The 25,259-nt window shown below is 34.9% G+C and overlaps 4 protein-coding genes across 10 annotated transcripts; 1 reads left to right on the top strand and 3 right to left on the bottom strand.

Annotated features, from left to right (window-relative positions):
* Positions 1 to 2,949: 2,949 nt before the first annotated feature.
* On the bottom strand, positions 2,950 to 4,221 carry LOC113703834 (putative F-box protein At1g67623). Its single transcript, XM_027225313.1, has 3 exons — positions 4,097 to 4,221; positions 3,838 to 4,000; positions 2,950 to 3,357 (listed from the first exon to the last, which is right to left on the bottom strand). The coding sequence occupies exons 1-3, from the start codon at positions 4,219 to 4,221 to the stop codon at positions 2,950 to 2,952; spliced, it is 696 nt and encodes a 231-aa protein (XP_027081114.1).
* A 4,555-nt stretch (positions 4,222 to 8,776) lies between these two features.
* On the bottom strand, positions 8,777 to 10,266 carry LOC113703777 (uncharacterized). Its single transcript, XM_027225253.2, has 2 exons — positions 9,616 to 10,266; positions 8,777 to 9,510 (listed from the first exon to the last, which is right to left on the bottom strand). The coding sequence occupies exons 1-2, from the start codon at positions 10,249 to 10,251 to the stop codon at positions 9,217 to 9,219; spliced, it is 930 nt and encodes a 309-aa protein (XP_027081054.1). The 5' UTR covers positions 10,252 to 10,266; the 3' UTR covers positions 8,777 to 9,216.
* A 2,135-nt stretch (positions 10,267 to 12,401) lies between these two features.
* On the bottom strand, positions 12,402 to 23,064 carry LOC113703876 (uncharacterized). Of its 7 annotated transcripts, none has more exons than XM_072061419.1 (9): positions 21,203 to 21,560; positions 20,927 to 21,093; positions 19,055 to 19,184; positions 18,135 to 18,251; positions 16,992 to 17,306; positions 16,744 to 16,882; positions 15,238 to 15,323; positions 14,944 to 15,087; positions 12,402 to 12,823 (listed from the first exon to the last, which is right to left on the bottom strand). In XM_072061419.1, the coding sequence occupies exons 5-8, from the start codon at positions 17,292 to 17,294 to the stop codon at positions 14,959 to 14,961; spliced, it is 657 nt and encodes a 218-aa protein (XP_071917520.1). In that variant the 5' UTR covers positions 17,295 to 17,306; positions 18,135 to 18,251; positions 19,055 to 19,184; positions 20,927 to 21,093; positions 21,203 to 21,560; the 3' UTR covers positions 12,402 to 12,823; positions 14,944 to 14,958. The 7 variants fall into 7 exon arrangements, with proteins under 7 accessions (XP_071917520.1, XP_027081168.1, XP_027081165.1 ...); XM_027225367.2 differs by having other exon boundaries at positions 18,135 to 18,246; XM_027225364.2 differs by having other exon boundaries at positions 18,135 to 18,246; positions 19,055 to 19,099.
* Positions 23,065 to 23,159: 95 nt separating this feature from the next.
* Positions 23,160 to 24,336, top strand: LOC140013007 (uncharacterized). Its single transcript, XM_072061874.1, has 3 exons — positions 23,160 to 23,621; positions 23,770 to 23,782; positions 23,917 to 24,336. Exons 1-3 carry the CDS (start codon positions 23,494 to 23,496, stop codon positions 24,196 to 24,198), a joined length of 423 nt encoding a protein of 140 aa, XP_071917975.1. The 5' UTR covers positions 23,160 to 23,493; the 3' UTR covers positions 24,199 to 24,336.
* Positions 24,337 to 25,259: the final 923 nt, after the last annotated feature.

Below are 25,259 nucleotides of genomic sequence, written 5' to 3'. Positions count from 1 at the left end.
TTCAGATCTGTAATATTTGTTGTTCTTCAAATCTATTGTATCTAAATATGTCATGTAATTTTTACCATTGTTATGAAACTGAGTTACTCATGAGTAAGTGGATTCTTCTCGGAACAAGTGGTATTAGAACTTCTGGTTGCAAAACTAGCTACTTATGGGTAAGTAGATTTTTTTCGGAGTTGGACCAATGAAAATTCTCTTTTTGGTTGTGGACTAAAGTACCAAGGAGTTTGGCTCTTGTTGAATCAAGTGTGCCATGGGTTTGGCACGGGGTCCAATAGATGTTAGGTCAAGGAGCCAAGTGTTGGCGAGAATCCGAAATGTAGTTTGGATGTTGAAAAAAAGTGGGTTCATAATTGAAAGAAGGGGTGACTTTAGATGTTAAGGTGAGTTTGCGTTGAGTATTAAAGTGAAATTGGAGAAGAGCTTGTAAACTTGGATTTAATGTGAGGGATTACTCACGAAGGAAGAGATTTGTTAGGTTCACGAATAAAGAATTATGTCTCACATCGGTTTAAGAGATGAAAAAAGAGCGGTCCAGTAAATAAGGGTTCGAAACCTAATAGCTAAGGTATTTCTCTAATTAAACCAGAGAACTTCAAAAAAAAATTATGGCTAGTAGTGCAATTCAAGAAAAACTGTTGATATGAAAAATTGCAAACACTTTCTTCGACCAGAAGACTAGCTGCAAATTAGAAATAAAAGGCATAATCATCTAACTTTATCTACGGTAAAAAACCTAGGACATAATTGTCTAATCTGCAATCAAATCTTGCGGAGGACAGATGCCGAGCTCGTCTTTCGGGACCTTCATTTTGGACCATCTTAGTCTTAGCCTTTCTTAGTGCGTAGATTTTGGACCATCTAAGTCTTTCATGGTGATTAATGCCATAATTTGGATCGCTCATAATATGAGTTGGGATATAAACCAGGACCACACTAGTTTTACTGCAAATTAATCATTTGTTCAAGAGTATAGTTTGGGATGTATCCCATAGTGCTCAATCATGGGAGCATTATTTTCAATTGATGAAAGAGGAGGAAGGTAAAAAGGGAAAGTGTAGGGTTCTTAAAATTATTTCAATTTTTTAGTTTGTGTTGTTAACTATTAGTCTATATTTAATTCGGAAAGAACATTTATTTGTTTCAAAAAGGACACTAGAAATACTTTTTAGTGTCAATGTCTAGATCTTTCCAGAATTTAATTTTGATGCCAAAATACGTGTTTTCAACTCATGAACAAATTTGTAATCTACATATTCTATCAGTGAATGAAATTTTCAATCATAATTTTCTTGTAATGGTACAACTTAGCAACGTATGCATGAGCACAAAGATGTTAAAAATTAATGTGATCGCTTTCTTTCTGTGTCTTAATTCTTCAATGGGTTTCATACTCTCTATATTGAAAATTCAAATGCATCACGGATTTGAGATGCAAGAGATAGCCCAAGTAAGGGGGTAATTGACTTGGTAAAAGCTTCTCCTCCTTGTGTTCATTTTGTAGGCTAAGAATCATGTGTAACACTAGACTTCGTTAAACATGACCCCTTGTCTTGCCATACATATAATTCCTATATATTATGTTTCATCAAGAATTTGAAGAAAAATAACTGAGTCCTGATCATTTATAGAATCATATTAAAGCCATGATGAGTATACTACCAGTATCAATAACTGACACAATTATTACTAAAAGTTGTATAATGTGTGAATTGAAAATAATGAGACGTAGATTAGTCCCTCTCGTATTTACATACTTTGCTATATGTAAACTTCCCACTAAATTTCATCTTCAAGAGAGACTCTGGATAGAGTACTATTTGAAATATTATTTGGAATAATTACTGTAACGCTTTTTGTGATGTGATGTATGTGAGATAAAAAGATGGTTAAAAATATAAAAATATGGGTTAGGAAATATATTTATGATACAAGCGAAATATTATTTGGGATAATTGGCTATCCAAACACTGTTATTCATGTCAATTTTGGTATCTGTTGAATATCCAAATGATACAAGTGGAAAAGATCCAACAGTGAGAAATATGTATTTCATTCTTTGCATTCTTAGGGAGGGAAGAGGGGCAATTTTTTATATGGTGCTCAAATCTGTATTGCAGCATCATCAAAGAGGCTAAAACGAAATCACTCTGCACATGATAGATATCCTTCTGCACTTTGAATTATTGATGTAACTAAGTTCTCACAATCTGGTTTAAACCCAAAAATACATCTGTAATAGAATGAGATAATTAAACTCATGAAATAAGATTGAAGTCTCCTACGAAGCTTTTTCCTTCTCTTAACACGAAGAAGGGAATACACTTTCAATCGTAGCTAATTATGGTCACTGAATGACTCTACTACTATGCTAATTAGAGTTGTTAGCTAGCTTGCTCAGATTTTCCTTTCCATATTAAAATTTATCTAACACCATTACTTCTGTATTTAATATACTTCTAACTTCACTAGAGTAACCATTCATGTCGATCACTGCTTACGATTTTCCCTCTTTAGCTTGTAAATATCATCTTTTATTCTTCAATTTCATACACTTTTAACTATTTTGGTCTTTTGTTGATTTTGAATATGTATGAAGTACCAACGTTAAGTAGTTTTACGTATATATGCAGATTGCTAAATATAGACCTTAACAAGCCTTGCAGACTACCGTCCAATGTCCTCCTGAGGCATCAAAAAACCAATGCAATATCAGACTCCTCACCTTTTGGTGAATCACCGGATTTTTAGAAAATCGTGAAACTAACTTCATGAATGATTCCATCAACTCCACAACAACCTTGATCAAGGGGCAAAAGTAGCTAATTGGATTTTCAATCATTTATATCAAAAGAGTAAAAAGTAGCTGTTAATTCAGTTCCTAAAGATAGTATAATGTAGTTGGTTACAAATTTGTGCATAAAATCGATTTGCAAACATTGAAACTTAGACAAGAAATTGAGGTAAGGCATCACAAATTGGTGCAATTTCTTCGTCACAAGCGCAGCCTTCACATGTACTCTCCTCTTCATCAATGTCATCCACAAGCCAACCTCTTTTTCTCTTATGTTGCATGGCACAACAAACGGGCCTTTGGCTCAGAACCAATGAATTTTTTACCCAAATCATCTTCAGAATCCTTCGCAAATTGTCACGGCAATCTTTCACTCTCCGTTTCTGAATTCTTGATTTCTTCATGGCGCTAAGCAGAGTCATACCTTTCCGCTTTAATTCGTTCCCACCAAAGAGGAAAATTATTCCCAAGGCATAGGCAGCTTCGTCATGGCCTGATTTCGCAGCTTCGTTTAGGCATTCCAATGCCGATTCCAGATTCTTACCTCTAAAATAATCAACCTAAGGAGTTCAAGGTTGAAATTACAATGTTACCTAAAACTGATTCAAATATTTATAAGACAATGAAAATGAATAATTTCATACGGAACATCATTAGCACATAAGGTTAAAAAAAAAACCATCAGGACACAAGCTGATTTTCCAAAGTTACTAGTCAAGACATAGGATTATGGATTTTTACGAACAAAAGGGCACTGATTGTGTTCGTGTATAGTTAGAAGACTAATTTATGTGACATAACCAGTTTTTTTATTTTTTTTCCTTTGGTAAGACATTACTAGACTTCTGCTGCATAAACAATTTCACTTCTTTGAAGGCAATCAATCCATGATCTCTTTTGTTTCTTGCTTCTTACGTTCCAAAGAAACCCAAGTTGTCCTAATGTTGATCTAGAATTATAATGTCAAAGACTAAATTGTTCATTCTAGGTTGAATTGAAAGAGCGGAATATTCAAAATTAACAAAAACCACGATGCTTACCACTCCTTTCCGATACAAGGCTTCAGGATTTTTGCTTCGTCTACACTTCTTCAAGAACATGGAAACTTTATGATTTTTACGCCATGGAACGATTGCAAAGTTGTCGAGGGACACACGTTGGTAAATATAGTTTTCTTCCGAAACTTCAGAAAGCACCTTACAACTACAAGATAAGAATCATGATCGATGAATCTCAAAAGAAAATCGCATGTAAAAAAAAAAATTTGCTCATGTTTGTATCATTAATAGATGAATGTACCATAGTTTTGCCCGGAAAAGATCAGTGGATGAAGAAGCTGCGACAAGTGCAAGAACTTCGGATACCAGCTCTCTCGGAAGGGAGGAGATGGAGGCCATTGTCTGCAAATTTTCTGCGTTGGCCATGTCCAGTTGCCTCCTTTTCTTGGCTGCAGACAATCCCGGTAAGCCCCAAGAGTGAAGTCAAATTTTAGCAACTACTATTTTTCTAATCAAATAACGTTTGGGATTGATCAGGTGTAATATCCTTAATTTCGCATGTTTGTAGATATATTAACACTCTGGTTTCTGGGGGGCTTGCATGGCTTCAAGTTTCAAAATATGGTACAAGTTATATAATGTCGTATCAAGAAAGTAAGCTTCATGAGTTTTGCAATTGATTTCCAAAACAGATTAGGATTAACATTGTCAAATAGGATATGAAATTTTTCTGTTTTACCTATCCGGATTAATTGAGGAATCTTCTACAAATAAAAAAAAAAGGGGGGAATTTGATGAGGCGGTGGAGTGGGACAAAAATTAACGGTGATGGGAGAAGGGTTTGTTGCACCGAAGTACCAAAAGATGTTGCATGGGCTGTACTTTTGGAACATAATATGTTGCATTGACAGTTTTTGACACCTGGGAAGTTTATGGATTTTGGTTCTGGGATTAATCTCCATTATTCATTGTGTTGTGGATATTCCCAATTTGTATACTTGTAGGACCTTCTACAGAAACCTCTATATCTTAGTGGTACTTGGCTAATGTTAATTAATTTCACTTTGGAATTTTTTTTTTTGTTGCCAAAATTTTTTTAAAAAATATTGCAATTTGGGATAAATACATAAACTGTTCTCATGTACAGGAAAATACTGACGTAGATTAATTTGTGTATCCATGAAATCATGCAGAAATAATCATGTTGTATTATTTTTTTTTTTCAATACATGAAGTATTCCAACTTTTGCTACACTAATCTCTCTGCGCCTGTGCACCCTGCCCCCAAGGATACACAAGCGGTCGAGAGGTGATTCGAGCATACAACCTCGGGACCTAACTAGGCTACCCCGAAACCATCCGTACCAACCTCAAGGGGCAATCATGTTGTATTATTGAAGATACTAAATTTTTGTCATTAATTCTGCTAATGCTATTCAGATAACATCCACATTAACATTTTAAGAGTATAAAAATTAGACGTTGACCCACGCAATTACAAACCAGACCTTGATTGGCCAGTGCAACTAATTATGAGACCTAGTATTTGAGAAATATTTCAGTTGAATTATTGAACATTTGATAATTTTAAATTCCAAATTTGTAACATTAATATCTTGTATCTAAGTGTGCAATATAAACCAAAAAATTGATATACCTTCAATCTTGCCAATGAAATTTATAGTTCTAGTTATAAATTTTGTAGCATTTGTCGTAATCTCAGATCCATGATATTGAAATCTCACCTTATTCTGCCAAAAAAAAAGAAAAAATCTCACCTGATTTGATAGGGAAAACTTTTATAATAGAGTATTTCTTGGCCTGCTGCCAATTATCGTCGCAAATTTTCTTAACATAATCATGTGCAGTACAATGGCTTGTATCCTCTGAGATATATTAGGGAGCACGAACATTGCTCGATAATAGTGAATATTTTTTCCAAGAAAAGATAATCTAAAAAGTAAATTCTTTGATTAACGCCACACAACGCAAATAAGATGAGTGAATTAAGAAACAGCAACAAGTGCAAGAACCTCATTTAGGAAAGGTTACGCAAAGTATAGTTAAGATAATCGTTTTTATTATCAAAAGAAGGATCTATTTCATAAATGGTTGAGATTACAAACTGAACATAATGTTGAAAACTAGTTTTTTTTTTTTTTTTAAATAATGTCGAAAATTACATGCAATTCACCTCACTCCATTGATCTCACAGTAAAATCAACAAATATGCAAATCTCAATGTAAACTATCTATGCCATACAACCAGTTCAACTAATTAGTGACAACATTAATTGCTACTAACATTCTCATGTTCACTGTAGTACCAAGCTATAATGCTACTCAAAATGGAATTCACATATAATGTAAAATTATTTCATCACAACAGGAAATGACTTTCGAATAATAGAAAAGGCTAATCAGAATCCATCCAATTCTATTGCTTCTTCACCACATCTTGCACCCATATAATTCATTGTGAAGTCTCGTCTTAAATAACTGCAGCCATGTTAATACAATGATAACATCAAAACCATGGAACTCACATCTAACTCCTAGTCTCGTCATGGAACTCACATTTGGATTGTAAATAGGAGGTTTTAAATTTAAGCCCTTCTATTTGAAAAAAAAAAAAAAAGGGATGTTTAGATTAGGGTTTATTGCAATTTACTCCCTGAACTTTCACCTAGTTGTTTATACCTCTTAAACTTTCAATTTAGCATTGTATTACGGGTTTTTAATCTAGAACCTCCTACTTACAATCTTTCAAACCTTATCACCCAACCCAACTTTTCTCCCAACATCGTACTACTTAATCTATCATTGTTCGGCATAATTTATTACCAGCTAAAGTCCCATTGAAATAAACATTAATTATCTTCCTAATCCAAAACATCTCATAAGACCAATAATTTCTTTTCAATATCTAACATAAACCTATTTGAGTCTAATTTTCATACTTAGGACCAACCTGTTAAGAGCATCATGCATATGAGCCTATAAAATTCACTGGTTTGCAATTATTAAAAATTCTGTCTATAACATTAATTACATACCTAGGGTTGTAAAACTCTCTACTTTTTAATCTTTTCCATAGCCTTAAGGATGCGGTCCATGTAAGTAGAGTAATAATATTAGGATTTTTGGTGTATACATTAATAAAAATAGATGCATGTTATATGTGAAAATTTTGATATTCTAATCTAAATTAAGATTATCTATAATGCATTCAAAACTGCTAATAAAAGGATATACACTGTCACTGTATCAAAAAGTACTCCATAATATCTATATTATATATAATGGGAGAGCCTTCTTTTGGTGTAAACAATTCATGTTGCTTAATGTTATAACAAAAATGCCCTTTAAATTAGTTTTCAAACTAGGCAAGTTTTCTTTTTTTCTCTACCATGATCTTAAGTACATCTACTCACATCCCCTCTTTTTCTCTACCATCATTTTAAATAACACAACTTCCTAAAAAAAAAAAGGAATAGTATCTATACATTTTGGAGAAAAGCACATAAATGCTCTAACATGATTCTTCATATAATAGTTGATAATAAAAAATTAATTATATATTTTGAAATAAGCACACACGTAGGGTGTGCCAAAAGCACTACTTAATATATTAATCTTCTGTCCATTTGTTTCAAGGTTTATTGGGTCCTTCCTAATCTATTAGCCGGCCCAATCCGGCCCAGAATGTTCAATAGGCTAAGAAGATCATCATTTATCGCATCAACGCTATCGATCAAGCAAACAAACACAAGCCGAAATGTTTGCGAAGCTCAAGCAGATTTACACAGGTGAGTCTAAACTACGAAGCCCAATTACTCGGTGGAGCTTCGGTAACGAAATTCTTGCTAATTTTGGTTATTGAAGTAATTTTGGTCAATTTCGGCTAATAGGAACTGAATTAAGAAAAAAAATACAAATATATATACCTTGCCGTTACGGAAATTGATCACTTAATCCTTATTCTAGGCACATTCTTAGGGAAGTTCTTAGATTAAATTAATTAGTTTAACTCCCAAAGCATATCTGTGGATGGTGATGTTAATTACCCTAGAGTTCCTAGTTCTTTCTTTGCTCCACTAACGTGAAATAAGCACTCTAAAACATCCCTAATTCCCTACTGTAGAAAGAACAGATTTATAATGTTTATCTCTTTACTTGCTTAATGATCAACTAATACGCCCAATTTTAGAACATTAGTTGCTGATTAACTTGACTCCTAAGCCACTAAATTAGTAGCTTCTAGTGTTTCATAAACTAGCGTGACAACATGATTGTCATAATCAAAATGGAGAGGGGGGCATAAACTACCATGATAACATGATTGTCTTGTCATACTTGACATAAACCGGTGTGATAATACGATCGTCATAACTAGTCATTTTCTAAATTAGGGAAATGGGCGCAAACAATCGTCAGTACAATCATTTGGTAACATTTTTCTGACAAGTTGACATAAACTAGTGTGATAATACGATTGTCATAACTAGTCGTTTTCTAAATTAGAGAGACGGGTGCAAACAATCGTCAATACAATCATTTGGTAACATTTTTCTAACAAGTTATAATTCATTGCTAATTATACGTACAACTTTATAACAATCATATTATATTTATTCAAGTACTGTTCACGTAAAATTGTACATATGTCGGCTACGTTAAGAGTTACGCAGTGATTTGAACCGTATGTTTCCAATTTTTGCACTACTAACTAAATCCGAGCTACAACAAGTCATTTGGAACTTTTTGTATCTGACAACCGTCCCAAGCCATTCCTAAATCAATATACGGGAATGCTATTTTACCCTACAGTTCCACTGGTTCGACTCCCTGCCGCTCTGATCTATCAAGAAAGCAAGAGTGAATATTTGATGCACCAGACTCTGCTCAGCATATTCTCTTGGTTGATGCTTCAACTATTGCTTAATAAAATTGCTCAATTGTCTCATCAAAGAAAACAAAATTGGGTAATGATATTTTCACATATAATGCTCGTTGAATTACAGGCTAAACAAGGTATACTCCGAACCCAAATTCAGATAATTCACATGGACGAGCTTAGCTTTTACATTCCCTCAAGAACCCAAATATTTTACATCAGTTTCTCAGGAATCCAAATATTTTACAGTCCCTCAAGACAGGAAGATTTTCCCTCGTTAAAGTTAACATAAGCTCGTTTATTAGTGCATCATAGCCTCCTTTCACCGTTACCTTAGACATATAATTAAACACTAATCATAATAAACATAGCAGCAGACTCAGGTCTCAGGTCTCAGGGGTCCGGACACAAAGGTTAGAATTCTAACTCTTCCAGAGCGGTATCTCAATGGTCTCAGGTCCGGACACAAGGTTAGAATTCTGGCTCTTCCAGAGCGGTATCTTACTGATGGCTCTGTTAAGAACTTAAAACGATTCAACCACGGCGGCAGCTGCCGGAGCCGCCACTATATCGCCGTCGTTATCATCATCATCATCTTCATCCTCTGCTTCCCACATGAAATGTGCATATGATCCCAACACCATACAATCATCAGGCGCAGCTTGAACCGCTTGATCAAAGTAACATTTTGCCCTGCTCTCATCTCTTTCGTTTTCCCAAATCAAGTTTCCATACAAGGACAGGACTTCTCCATCTCCAGGGCTTGCCAATATTGCCCTCCCGTAATACTCTTCTGCTCTACCCAAATCTCCCTCCACCTGTACACAAAAATACAAACTAATCAAATATTTGATTAATTGAACAATAATTGAGAAATTCCAGAGTTCAATTAGATTTAAATAGAGTAGTATACAGTAGTATACCTCATGCAAATATTTGCCGTAATTTCTCAGAAGAAGAGGATTGGAAGGGTTTGACTTGATCATTTCTTCGTAATAGGCACCGATCTTGCTCAGATCAGCGTTCCCGCCAGTTCCGAACTCATCTCTACCTCCGCCGCCAGAATTCCAGTTCTTCCCAATACCGCCGCCTGGAAACTCTACCTCCTCCAACGGCATCGCGCGCTGCGGCCAACCTCCTGCGTTGCTGCCTCTCGCTCTCGGACTCTCCACCACAGTCAACGATCCAGTGCTCTCGTCTTCTTCCTCAGGTATCCTCGCCACGAGAGCTCGCGATCCGAGCTCGCTCCTGCTAGTGCTCTTCACTCCCTCCATTGCGGATCGCATCATGTCCGGCTCCGATGACGCCCGCCGAATGTTCCGGCTACTCAGGTCCGTGTGCAGCGAAATGCTCGGCGAAGAACCACCGCTTTTCTTGTCGGATTCCCGAGCCGGCATCGAAACTGAAATTCTCGGCGAGCTTGGACTCGGAGGGGTCCAATTCCTGGCGGGGAACGAACCCGACCCGGTTCGGATTATCATAGCTTTCATATTTGGAAGAACAAGAAGTAGAAATTTTTTGTTTGACTTATTTTCTCTGAAACTGATCAGGAGAAGCATACTGGAGATCTTTTATCTTCTATCGAACTGCTTTATATAGTGGGGGGTTTTGGTGATGAATGAGGACCGTTGGATTGTACTACTGTGTTGACTTTTCGATCACGCAGTAAGTTGATGACACGTGTAGCTTCTCACGTGAAGGGCTTAGCCGGCGGAGGGTTCGGCGATGAAGACTGGAGTGGAGAGTGAGCTTTTCGGAAGTCTACAGTGGACTGGAAGCTTAGTCCACGTGTCACGACATTTGCGCTGCACGTTACTTTTTGCCGACGATGCGGACCCCACTCACCGTACCACCTTCTTGTAATAGTAGTTTTTTTTTTTAATAATGATAATATTATTAAATTGTGAGAGTATGAGCAGAAGCGATATGTATTATATTAAACAGTTCCACGAGATATTTGTTAAGTTATATTTCAAGTGTTATATTTTTAAAAATATATGATTAATTAGAAAAAGTAAATATATACAAGAGATGATAAGTAAGATTAAATAGAAAAAGTATATAAATGTAATAGAGGATAATAATTATTAGGACGTGTATATATATATATATTATAGGTTATGTAAATATTAGATGTGTTAATGAATACCCTTGAAACACATGTTAAGAAAATTCCTTTTTTTTTGGGATAAATTATGTGATCTTCAATCTGGTATTTGGTATGGGTGATTAAATTGGCCTTTGTTTTGGTTGGTACAAGTGATTGAAGAGGCAACCAAATGAAGTCATGTTGTTTCATGTATTTGACGGGGAATTATTAATTTCAAGAGATGTTGTTTATTTGCACTAGAATATCGTGTTTCAAGCTCCTAAGAGTTTTCTAAAACACAACTAGAATTGGATTAGCGAAATGTAAATGCTGCAATTCACCAAAATGAGTCGATCTATCCATTTACTTCTTCACAACTTTTCGCCCTATACAAAAATTTTGGTTTGACTCTTATCAACAAATTTACAGGTAAAACTATCTTAACGAGTGCTGGCAACCAAACCACTGATACCTTTCCAATTTTCGCCTAAAAGGGAAAACGGTTTTTCAGACCTTGAGCTTGAGCTTTGCAAAAATTGAGATTGCGGCCGGGAAAACGCCCCAGGTAAAGGACAACGGACAAAGAAGACAAAAGCGGGTAAGCGGACAAAAGAATAAAGTGACACGTTCATGAGGGACATTGGCCCAGTGTAATCTATCTTTTATCTGGTGAGGAAGGGAAGTTGGATAACATGATAACATAAAAAAGGATACCATTTTTGGAGCTTTTGGACCCATTTTTGCTTAGTGCCAAATAAATTTGTCTATTTTGATTGAATTTTGTTTTTTCTTTGAGAACGTTTTCGGCTGGCTAATATATTTCTTTGAGACTAGTAAAACTCACTCAAGAGTGGTTTGAAGTTCAGTCCAGTTGATAAATGGTAAAGCTCATCCACTCTCAACCTGTTAACCCCACTAAACATAATGGAAAAATAAAAATAAAAAAAAGAGGAAAATTTTGATGGTGGAATTCTATCTTGATAGCTTGATTTGCACTTTTCTAAATACCATAATTAGGGGAACAAAAATCAGTAGAGCAAAGAAAGCAAATAATTTTAATTCCCAATCATGTAAACTGCGCGATTTTGAATGCTAATGATGAAAATGTTGTCCCCACTGATCATGTTTTGCATCACAAATGAGAATTCTGCGACTGGAAAACCATGTCCCTGAAACCAAAGCAGGTTAAATCACACAGCAGACTCTAGTAGCAAGTGGTATGATTCTACTGTTTTAGGATATGGTATTTGAGAATCTGTGTACTACTTCTTTATTATTATTATTATTATTATTATTAGTATAAACGAGGGAATTCGAACTAAGACCTCTCACTCTCCGTCTTCCTACGAATCATCTAAGTCATCCCCCTTTATTATTTTTCTTTCATTGCATTGAAAGGAAACAAAAATCACGGTAGCAAATTAATTAATTTGGATTCTTAGCCAAGATACCTTAGTTAGTACCTAGACGTGAGTGCATTTGAATAGAAAATTATTGTCTGTCAAAGAAAATAGAAAATTATTTAAAATATTATTTCAAATAATTATTACAGTACTCTTTGTAATATGATATGTACGAAATAGAAATAAATAGAAGTATAAAAAGTTTATTAAAAAAGCATTTATGATCCAAGTAAAATAATATTTAAAAGAAATACGTATCCAAATACATTCAGAAATTAACTAACTTCAAAAGTCTGATAAAAAAAAATACATTCAGAAATTTGTAAGCAATTCCGTCCCAGTTGGGTAGGCAGGGTTTACCACATTCATTAGGCACTTAGACTGTGCTCTTGTTTTCTGGTAATTGAACGATGAAAATGAAACGGGGAATCGCTTTCGAAAAACAGTAGAGATAAACAAAGATCCTTACATTGCGATCCATCCCTTTCTTCCCCATATTCTCTTTTGGGTTCTCTATTCATATATCCTTTGCCCATGCTTGCCCCATTCCTTTCTTGACTTGAGTCTCGGAGCTTCCTTCCTTTTGATTGGGGTGGTTTTGGGGACCGGTCTCCCACGTGAATGCCAGAAGAAATTTACCTATTAGTTTGACCATCAACCATGTGATCTGAAGTGGAATCAAGTTCCAAAAAGCAACAAAAAATTTCTATACTAAGCGATGTACGATTTAAATCAACTTCCTCTAAAGGACTTGATCACCACATTAATTATGAAGTGGAAGGTCAAGGGTTTTCAAACCTTGCCCCCATCAATATATCTCTATATGAGATTTGTTCTAAATTCATACGGGTGCGTAATGCATCCGTCTGATCTGATAGTGGTTCAGTCCCCATCAGATTTCCCCGACTCAGTTAAGCCACCTCCTAGAGTAGACTCCCCCAGTAGGAGTAAGAGCAGGTTAGCCTAGACTAGATATGCCATTACGTTAAAATAAAAAAAATAAAAAAAAAAGTGATGTACAATTTAAACGATAAAAACAACTTAATGAATAATTCACCTTTTTTTATTTTAAAGATTTTCATATTTGTGTCTATAATTTAGATATCTCATGATTTAAAATCGCTATTTGTAGGTAGGCGGACTAAAAACAAATGTTTTGTTGTTTGCCAAGTAACCAATTAAGCTGCTTCCTAATTTACACAAGGCAGCTCGCACTATTATGATTTTTCTATTCTAGTTTCTTCAGTTGTTGAGAGCAACCGTTTCTTCATCTTATACCGTGAAGGGTTTCCAATGCAGTTGCCCTATTTTATACTTAATAGGTGATTTTGTGAATGCATAGATTCATGTTTGCTGTCTCTTATTGTATTTAGACACCTTTTCAATGTAATTTTACTTTTCTCAAAAATTAATACTACATAAAATTCATCCTAACGAGTACCCATTCAACACAAGTAAAACAACTGCTCCAGTGAAATCAATTCCAAGCCTTTTTTTTTAAAATTGAAAAGAATATGTTTTGTATTGTTCTTCTCCATTTATTTTTCCCTGGGGAAAATAGTGAGCGATTTCAATTCAAAGAAAACAAGAAAAATATGAAATTGAAAAGAGATTCAAAGATCCAGGAAAAAGCTCTTCGACTAATCAATTTTTTTTTCTCTTTTTAAAAAAAATTCTAGTAGGAAAACAAAATGAGGTTTAAGAAATTAGAAGGAAAGAGAATTTAAATACAGTTTCTCGAGTCTCAACTTTAGTCATCCTTCCATATTCTTACAAAGAAAAAATATCCTTAAAAAATGTTCCATCAACCAAACACAGTCTTCAGGAGCATAATTATCATGCCAAGTGCGAATTATTAATCATCTTTTTCCAGTTTAGTCGTATATGCGAATTTACCACCAGATTACGCTATTTGCATTTCTGTCTTTTTTTTCACTCTCGGAGTAGACAAGACTTGCATGCACTCACTCAGAGGAATCAAGATAAGACCACATTTATTAGTCTAGAATTGTTCACTCAGAAAAGACAAATGATTCCAATTAAGGAGACCAAACATTTCTCAACAGCTATAAAATCTTTAACTGTACCGCTTTGCATTCTGCTGAAAACTTATCGACGACAACATCTGCGTCAAAAATTAATTTAACTCTCTAAAGAAGTTTCTGAAAATTTAATGGTACAAAATCCTTTACATGCAGCGGCACATTTTTTATTTAGGAAGGAAACTTTCGATTTTCAATTTTTGGGTTTCTTCTAAACTCCTATGCCTATTTCCAAGGGGTGAAATCAAGCCTAATAACCTTAAACGTAATAAATGTTATGTTACTACCTCCATTTACTCCCAGTTGATTCCAACAATTGTTGTGCTTTGTTTCCTTTTCATCTTCAATTGAGACATTGAAGATAGGACTGACAGAACTCGAGCATATAATAGTTTTCACTTTTTTCAACGGAGGATTGTACTGAACGGTAAGATAAGAAGGATTATAAGTAAAAGGTCTTGAATGCTTATCCAAAAAAAAAAAAAAAGGGTGCTAAATCCTTTTTCGAATCCAATCTCAAACTTAGCAAGGACAATCTGCAGCAACATTTGATGCCTTCAATCTCAAACTCAGTAAGAACTGGCATGGACCTCCTTAGGGTGTCACGTACTTAAGAAAGCAGAACAACTAACTAACCATGCAGGGGTTTATGAAAATTGGTATGATGAATAAAAAAGCTGCAACCTCGGATGAAAAATTGAATAGGAAGAGCAAAACCTTGATGTGGAGAAGTTACTGATCCTTTTTTATCCTGGACACAAAAGGAGAGGGTCGTCGGTCCTGATTGGTAGATCGGATTATAAAAAGTAGTGTTTCCACAAGCATGCCACCAACCAATCCAAGGATGCCTCCTGCAGCGCTCTACAATAGAAATAAAAGAAGTGTTGATTATAGCACAATTAAAGACCGAAGGGAGATAGCAGAAGGAGAATCTTTGGACATAGCAATTTATTAACCAAGCAGCCTAAGTATGATTCTACAGAATATTTGCAGAAGAATCCAGGGAGCTACCATTCCAACATTGTGGCTAAACAGGGCTCTGAATGCAGCATATCCAACCAAATAGCCAGTAAACATAGTAACTGCAACATGCAAACCTGCAACAAACAATAAATATTCATTTTTAACATGAAGAGGTTTTAAAAATAATAAGCATATCAAGGTAAAGTTAAGATAAATTAAAGATTTGAGACACCTCAGATATTATTAAGAGGAAATTGCCTTGAAGCAAATTCTATGCTACACAGATCAATCAGGAGAGCACCAAAAACCAATTGAAACTGGCAGCCAGCAGATTTCACAAAAAATTTAACAGTGCTATAATAATATACATGAATTAAAATCTCAAGTTGTTCCTCTCTCTCTCTCTCTCTCGTGACTAAAAACTTGCCAATCAGTGCAGCAGTAGGATTGGAGGCCCAAAATAACTTCAATTGTACTGGTAACTTTTGTTGAAGCATCAAGGAATCCTCAAGAATCTAAAACAAATATCTTACCAATTATACAAGGACAATTAACTCCTCGAGGTCCATATGGAAAAGTTGTCTACAATTACTTTCATGAGACTATGCAAAAGTAAATCTGAAACTTTAAAGAAGGTTGAAGTGCCTTTTTCTATATTGCTTCCAGTGTTTGACCTTCCTGCTGTTTTAAAATAACAATTAAAGCTGTCATGCTAGATGAAGCATCAACTTAACACAAAGGTCCTCACTTCAACAATAGAAGATTTCTTGCCAGATGAAGCATGAATGCGCTCACTTCATAGTCAAAATTATGCTCATTCGCCCTTATCTCATTCTCAAACAATCGACGCCAAAGATACCAATGGAAAACTTGGCACCAGTATTACTGCAGACAACTTAATATTACCTACAAGGTTGATCCTTAAAGTTCATGTGAAGGGATCAAAACTGAAAATTGGTACTGAGTCCAAATTTTAATACACCGAGGCAGACTTTTGTAGATCACACAAGCATAACACTGTAAAATTTCTGTCAGTTCAAAGTTCTATTAATTTACATCGCAGACTTTTGACTAAAGGTGCATATCAACTGCACTTTAGCATCATTGGAACTGGTAGACATCATATATATTGTCTTTTACAATATATGTACTGCAAAATGCAATAATAACTTGGGAATACATTTTCGAACTTTAGTAGCATTCAACATTTGTTCTAAGGTCAACTTCTCTATTTATGTAGAAAACCTTCGACCCTCCACCTAGCCATGGCTTTACATTCTTTCTTTAAATTCTTTCTAAAGTTGACGAGATTTTGGAATATACACCACACACAATCTTTTTTTTTTGGCTGCATGGTGTAATTTCAGCATATTGATCAGAAGGCCCTAAATCGAAAAAAATAAAAGTTATCATGCTAACAATTTGACGAGTTGAACAAATAGCTCTACAATTCAATAATATACCAGAAAAAATCATCATCAAATTTACCAAAAAAAATCAAACGAGATTAAATCAACTATATTTTTAAAAGAAGGATTGAGAAAAAGAACTGACCAAGTCCTAATTGATCCTTGTAAGAAGAGAAAGGCTCCTCCACGCCCTTCTTCGGCGTAATATCCTTCACCAATTCCTCATATTCTTTCTTCTCTGCCACCTCCGCCAGCTTCCTTAGCCTCGCTTTCAATTCCTCACTCTTCACCCACAATTCAAAAATAAAATAATCCATCAACTCAGAGTAAACAAACAAAATTCAATTCAATACAATCAGTAATTAATTAATTCAATGCCCCAAGTAATTGCACCTTTTCTCTAGGCTTTGGGCTGGTGAAAATGAAATTTGAACCAGAGAACAAACGGAAGAGGCTGGGCCGAGTTTTTGGGTCGAATCCGATCCAAATGGACTTGAGAGATTTGTAGGAAAGGGAGGAGTGAGGGGAAAGGGAGGAAGCCAGGTCTCTCAGGTCTTGAGGGAGATTAGGGTCTGTAGATGCTGTCATTAAGAATGATCGGATTGTCTCGGTAGTGGATATGACCAAACCGATGTTGCCACTTCCTTCAGTTGCCACAGCGGCGGCGGTGGAATTGGAATTGTCATTTCTGTTCATGTTCAAGTCCGTCTGAATTTTCAAACAATTGGTTCTGTTAATTCTTCATTCTAACCATAGAATAACTCAAAGCGTGGTACCGTGTACAACGCCTTGAAATAAAAAAAAGTTATGTTAAAATTGTTCAGGTTAATTTAATTCCAACAGACCTTTCCGTGCATTAATGTGTAATTGAATAATCCACCCCCGTGTGTTATTATAATTTTTTTCAATCAGGTATAATAGGGTCAGACAGCCCAATTGCGGACTAAATTTGGCCATATGCAATGTAAATAGTTTTGCAGATTGACCAAATTATTTACAAGTTCTTAATTACCAAATTTTACTTATTTGCTTTTGATGAAAATTTTTCTAAAACAATCTAGTTTAGGAGTCTTTAATCATGCAGTTTAGGAGCAACTTTTTGTACTACATAGTTTTATCCCATACGTTATTGAAGATAATTATCGCACACTAGTTACCTAGACCATACATAAGGTAAAGCAAAGATAATATACCTTTCTATTTAGGAAGTCAGCTACTTCACTTGTAAATCTTAGCAACTAAATTAGGCTCTAACATGTAAATCAAAGTCTGTGAGGTGCCTCAGATCCATTTTAACAGAAAATGATGCTTTTATTGGGTGGACACAACTAAAACAACATCAATATGAAAATTGAAACAGTACAAGTTACTTTTCGGTCATGTCACATGCAAGTCAATAAATTCCACAACATGCAAATCTAGCCAACTAGCTAGACTACCAAAACACAGACCCATAGATTTATAAATGAGTATGTAAGAGACAAATCAATTTCTGGAATGGAGTTGGACATCTATGAAATTTTCAGAGAAAATTACCTTGAACTAGAATCAGAATAGCTCAGAGAAATCCTCAAATACAATATGCCAACAAGTTCTGTTCAACACATGAATTTGAATTCAAAGAGGTCAGAGCAGCCCTCTACAATTTCTGCACTATGAAAAAACAAAGAAACTTAGTGGTTAAGCATTTAAACAGAAAATAGCCATGAACACGGTTTTTAAACGCAAGATTAAGAAAAACAAAATGATAGACCAAGAAAAAAGAGAGCTTGATTTAAAACCTTGAAATACCAGATTAAGGTACAAGTGGAATGCAAGGTATCAAAGAAAATATATCATCTTATTATTCTAAACCAAGATAAACGTAATAATAAACTGACATGCAAGGCATTACATAACAGTAAAGGGTGATATTTTGGAGAACCATATCAATAGCAAAGGGCAACAGTTTTGGTATGAAACATATAAAAAGTAGTAAATGGTATGTAACATGATTACACATATGTATCAAAATACCTTCACTAGCCTAAAGTCTGATGAGACTAAAAGCAAAGAACAACAAAAGTATTAAAAGATTTAATTAGCTCATACGAATCCAAAAGATCACTGAAAAATTAGGGTGCATTAAGAATAATCTTTTCAAGTTAATTTCAACCCATAGAAAAGAAAAATAAAGATAAAAAAAAGAGAACACCATCTTGCAGTTTACTTTAAACTCAAACTAATTTTCTTGCTCCTAATTATACAGGTTCAAGGAACTTGATCGTTGACATCTTCAAATTACATCTATTATGCAAAAAAGGCTCACGGCAATTCAAAATATATACTGCAATCAGAATAGCTTAAATCCAAAATTAACTGTGGACAGAAACAAGTTACAAGCATTAGAAGCTGCTTTATTTAAACTGATGTCAGAGCACTTTAATGCTCAGCTCAGAAATCACATTAGAAGTTACCTGATAGGCAGCAGTAGCACTCAATTGAGACAGCAGCAACGTAATCTACATCATGTAACTAGGAAATTAATAAATGTGGCAATTGTTCTGATTCTTCTTGTAGTAGTTAACAATGAGTTGAAGCCAGCTTCTACATTGGTCAAGACTTAGATTTGGTTAAAATTCAACAAGTTTGACATTTGCTGAAAAATTACACTACATTAAGAAAGTTTGGAAAAATTATACTACATCCTGACTTGCTGCTTCTAGTTTTAAAGATCAATTTCATTTCCATTGTAACTAGTACATGCCTTATCCTTCTCTCCTTATCCTTCTTTACCCTTTCTTTTTATACTTCTTTTTTTCTGAGATGTTGATCATTTTCTTTGTTTTATTTAAGTCGTTTGGCCTTTCCTTTTTGCAAATTTCCATCTTAAAGATAGCAAAACAGCATAGGCAGCAGGCACTCATCCTCTGCTGAGTAATGCAAGCAGAATACTACTACCATTTATGAAACTTTCAATGGCTAAGAATAACTTTACAAAAAGTGGGTAATCTAAATAGGTGTTGATTATAGCTGATAGTTATCAGAAGACATTATTGATAGCTGATAGCAGAATAATCTTCTACTAAAATATTGATAAAAGGCCAACATTTATGAAGCCCAGCATTCAACTTGTAGCCCTCAAGAATATGTGTTTACTAGCTTCAGATTCTAGGTCCACTAAAAGGGAATATATCAACCTTTAACAAAGCAATCATGCTTGCAGAATATAAATGTTGCTACCTGCAGCATAAACAAGGCTTCACAAAGACCTCCTTTAGAACGAAATGGGGTCAGGGTGGTCACAAGATGAGGTATTACAGCCTACTGAAGAACACAGAAAGGTAACCCCTACATGCACTCCACAGATCAACAACACTAAGTCTGGGGCAATTAGGAAGACTGCCATAGAACTGAAGCTTCCTCACAATCATGAAGAGATTCTCAAAGATGCTGATGCACCAGTTGACAAATCATCTATTGAGACGCTCTAAATTTCATATATTAGCATAGATTTGATGGTTAGACTATTTTATCTCCCATCCCTTTAACCTCCATCCAACATGGTTTTCAGAGTTAATATCATCAGTTCAGTTTTACCTTGAGAAAAGTTAAACAACTAATGATGGACAATCAACAAAAGGCTTTCTAGAAGATAAACTCCAGCTTGCTTCACATGCATAAAGAAGAAAAGAAAAGGAAACTTTAACAGAACAAAACACATGAAACATGGCAGGGCACTTAGAAATATGTATCTCCAGCATTGTCTGAAAATTGGGTGGAACCTTGTATTACATACATGTGATGTATACAATAAGGTTCCTAATACTATCAACCAGAATTACAGAAGAAAAGTCATTGACCAAAGATAAACGACAATAGGCAAGCAGATCTGACAAGCCAATATGCTCCAAAAATATGTGTAAACCAGAATTCGTGCTTAAATTGACACACTCTTTGGCCAAGTCAATATTTATGCCAACAATGATCTTTTCCCACATATTACATAGCCAGTTATTATTACATGGTCAAGCAAATATCATAACCAATTATTATTACATGGTTAAGAAAATATCATAATGTAACAATTTACTTTACCCACACATCATGCTACTAGAACCGTATCCAAAATCATAGAGATGTGCATTAAAGTGCAATGCAATCCAAATTTTCAAACTGAAACTCTAGAATTTCACCTTAGATCACATTAAGTCTCAAATAATTGGAAAAAAAACCATTAAAATCCACATTTAAAAATCATATAGTCGTTCTCCATCGAATCCCAAAAAAAAAAAAGCATAAATATCAAATTGTGGACGAAAAAAGAGAGAAAATCTGAGGTTAATTACCTCTTGCATCGAATGGAAGATGTCTAACCAAAAATCGAAGAAGATTCTCTAACGACTTCTCTCAATACCAGAGTTAGGTTTTACTTCGCTGTCGAATACAATTACTTTGAGATCTCAACAAATCTTGCTCGGTGAATTTCCAATTCCTTCACTTCATGAACATCGACCTAAAAAATGAACAGAAATTAACAGTAAATTTCTCATAAATGTTGCTAAAATTGATCGTAACAGAGCAAACAACGAAGGATTGGATTGGTGTAAAGCTATAAACCTCACCAATTTTTCTTTCTCAAGCCTAATGGAGACTTGAAAAGTGGGAGAGAAATTGAGTACAACTATAAGAATAAGAAATGGAGAGAGCAGACGAGAAATTAATTGATCGGAACAGTGGAATAGATTTTAGCGGGAGAAAGAGCGAGGATTTGAGATCAGGGGGAAGGAAACTGAGCAGAGAACGAAAACCGATATGCTTTAGAATTTTTTTTTCTTTTTTCTTTTTGTGTGTGTGATTTTTTTTCTCTTTTCCCCTCGCTATTAGACATTTAATGTAGCAAAATGCTACGTCGTCATTTCTTGTTTAAGGCTTCGTTTGGGAGTCGAGGATTTGGAGAAAAGAAAGGGAAAGGGGAGAAAGTTTACTTTTCTTTTATTTGTGAATTTTTAATAAGAAAAAAAAGAAAGAAAATAGGAGGATTAAGAAAGATAAATAGTAGGCAAAAATTTTCCTTCCAAATTGGATGGAAATGGAGAGAAAGTTTGAGAAAGCTTGCGAAATTTTTGAAAAATACCTATTTTATTCTTAAAAAAGTTTTGAATAAATATTTAATGACTTTTATATCTAAAAGAAAATTTCGCCATTTTTGCCCCTAAATTTTTACATTAAAATCAATTTCATCCTTTATAATTTTTTTTAGCCAATTTAGTCCTTTGACTATTTTGAAGTCTCCAATGTGGGACTTTTGCAGGGCGAGACCACAACCACATTTTACGTATTCTGTATAATCGGTGATGGGTATATCTGTTCTTTTAAATCAGATTCTTCAATTTAGATGGATCTTTGACCATAGTTCTTTTTCTCCGATAGAAATCTCATCCCATTCACCAGAAATTCGCACAAACTCTCTCTCACACACACACACACTCAAATCATGAAACAAAATTCACAAGAAAAAAAAAAAACAAGAACCATAAGGAAAGTGAAGCAAAATTCAAAGGAGAAATGGCTCTCAAACATACTCTCAGGTCTACTCACAAACTCATTTCGTTTGGGCATTTTGTCAAACGGATTAAGGTCATCACAAAAATTGAATATTTCGAATGAAATTTGACTATGGCTGAGTCGAAAAATATCTTGTCAAGCCTCATTCAGGCAGAAAAGGTGAAAAAGAAACAACAAAATTGCAGCAAGTATCATTGTCTAATTTCTTTCATCTACAAAACAAAGCATACGGGAAGAAGATAGCAATTTCAACAGCCATAAGAAAATCATCTCAACCTAGAGATTAAAACAAAAAAAGGATTATGGAAACCTCACAGTGCTTTCTTCATGATGATTTGTAAGTTGTGGTGGTTCTAGCAAGAAGATAGCAACTCCGGCAATGGTGACGGCGGCAGCGAGCTCCCCTTGCTCCTCGGATTCTCTCAATGTTTTTGTTGGTTTTCTATTTTTTGGTTCTTTTCTTCTTTTCTTGGAAAGAAAATAGAGTATACAACTCTACAACTAAGATTACGCAAGGATTTTGGAGAGATTCTTATGAGTTCATGTGAAAATCAAGGTGAAAAATGTGAATGATGACTAGTCATGAGTTTTTATAGTTTTAATTGTTGACGGATGAAAGTGGGTCGGTAGTGACAATTGGTGGTGTCTTTGCTAACAACCATGAATGGAGGATCGAAGAATCAGAACCAAACAAAATGAGTTTGCCGGTGAGTAGACCTAAAATTGTCTATGAGAGAGATTTCTCCTTCAAATTTTGTTTCAATTTTCCTTTTGGTTCTTGGTTTTCTATTTTTTTTCTCATGGATTTTGTTTCTTGATTTGAGTGTGAGAGAGAGAGAGAGTTTGTGCAAGTTTTCAATAAATTCAGATGAAATTTTCGGTGAAATTTATCGGAGAAGAAGAACTATGGTCAAAGGTCCGTCTAAATTGAAGAATCTGATTTAAAAGGATAAATATACCCATCACCGATGGTACGGAACACGTAAAATGTGGCGTCGCCAATGCAAAAGTCCTACATTGGAGACTTCAAAATAATCGGAAGATTAAATTGACTAAAAAAAATCATAAAGGATGAACTCGATTTTAGTGTAAAAGTTTATGGACTAAAATGACGAAATTCCCTATCCAAAATCATTTCACAAATTCTCAAATACGTCTTCATTTTTTTTCACAACACTTTTTCCTTGTGCCGCATGAGAACTGCTGCCAAAACCCCTTTTTGTTGTAGTGAGTTATGAAATTAGAACAAGATTTTTAGCTAAAATCCTAATCCCAAATAAGGAAAAAAATAAAAAAAAAAAGAAGAAGATTTTGAAAATAACACTACCGCTATGTATGATAGGAAAATATGGTTGAAGTGATACGTACGGAGGTTAGAGCAGCCCACAATGTAGTGGAAGCATGTTCTCAGACAGACGCCATGGAAAAAGTTGTTTTTATATCCTCACCACCGCCCTCATCTGGAGGGATCATCAGGTATCATATAGATTCATCAGAAGAGTTGGATGAGAAAAATTGATTGGAGTGAAATTAACTTCTGTCGTAAATTCTTTTGTGCTATCCTCATCTATCTAGCCATACATAGATGCAACCTATATTAGACGTCAGCATAGCATATTTGTAGCATCAGATTTTCTGTTTGTAACCTAAAAAAGAAAATAAAAAATAAAAATTGCAGCTAAGCTAAGACATCTGATGATTATCATACATAATGCCTGGGTATGACAACAGATACATTCGATCAAAATCAATCTTGTGTCTATGGTGACAGCTATGGCCTGAGCTGTTGAAAACACAAGCAGAGGGAGAAAACTGCTCGGGCCGGGCTTGGCAATGCAGAATAATTATTGGGATGGTTCCTGATTTGTCAATCAGAAATCCTTATCTAAAAGGAGCGGCGGAGATGTATGAAAATGGATGGGATGCTCACATTTGTGTTTATGAAGACATCTCAACAAACGGATGGCCGGTCGACATTTATGCTTTAAATCACGTAATTGCAGGCACGGAAGATGCTGTTAAACTAGCAAAATTCTTGATACCTTCAGCTTAGGAGTCTCAAAGGTCAGTTTTGTTTTTTCTTATTTTTGTTCCTCATCCATCGTCTTTCTTTATTGGCCTTGTTTTGATTGCAGTTTTCTACATAAAAAATTTTAAGTTTTTCATGAATAAATTTTTTAGTTATTTTTTACTTAACGTATGTTAAATCGTTACAGTATATGTTTCTACCAAAAAAAAAAAACTCCTCCAATAGCAATCTGAACAGGGTCTTAAAAGTTTCTATCTCACCAATGTTCTTGTTATGGAAATAAACATATTATGTATAGGTATAATTAAAATTGACACCACTTATCAAGCACATCCTTAGTTATTTTGTGCAAATTTACCATTATTTAATTTGCTGTATTTTTATTTTTAAGCATTGCAATTACTAATATACTAAGATTTATAAATTGATGAACAGCAAATCATCCTTTCATGTTAATCAGTAGTGAAACTAATCAAGTCAACCACGCGGTCGACTCCCTTACACTAAATTATTAGTTGTTCAAGAAAAGAAGCAATCAAGACAATTAATTAAGAACAATTTTTTTAGCCATCATGACAAATTCTCTGCAAGACTAGCTTAACTCTTTAACTGGATTATACTGAAATAAACAATTCGATTCAAATTTTTGGTCAAATCAGCCCTGTTAACCTGGAACAGACAAGGGCAAAGGAAAACAATACGTCAAGAGAAGACAACTGAAGCATCCAACTTGTCCACTAGTTTCTTTCTTAATCTGGTTGTCACTTTTGCTGAATTTATATCAATCAAGTAACCGGATGATCATACTTTAAATCTGAAAGGCTGTCCATGACTTCCAATGGGCTATCCTTTTGTGATGGTTGGAGAGTACCCTACAACAATTATGGCTTCTTCCGGAAGTGATCATGAAGTTGGTGTTTCTTGTTGGTTGAGTAGATACTGTAAATAAACAAAGCTAAACCAAAAAGAAAAGGAAAAAACATATACACGTTCCCACCAACTCTTCTTCCTCTTGGGATGTCCCCATCCATCAACTTACCACACTTTCATTCATTTACTCATTCAAAGACACTGGACTGGAGGCT

Source organism: Coffea arabica, chromosome 8e, assembly GCF_036785885.1.
Source record: "Coffea arabica cultivar ET-39 chromosome 8e, Coffea Arabica ET-39 HiFi, whole genome shotgun sequence".
Lineage (NCBI taxonomy): Eukaryota > Viridiplantae > Streptophyta > Magnoliopsida > Gentianales > Rubiaceae > Coffea > Coffea arabica.
Note: the sequence above shows the minus strand (reverse complement) of the source record. Positions and strands in the feature narration are given on the sequence as shown.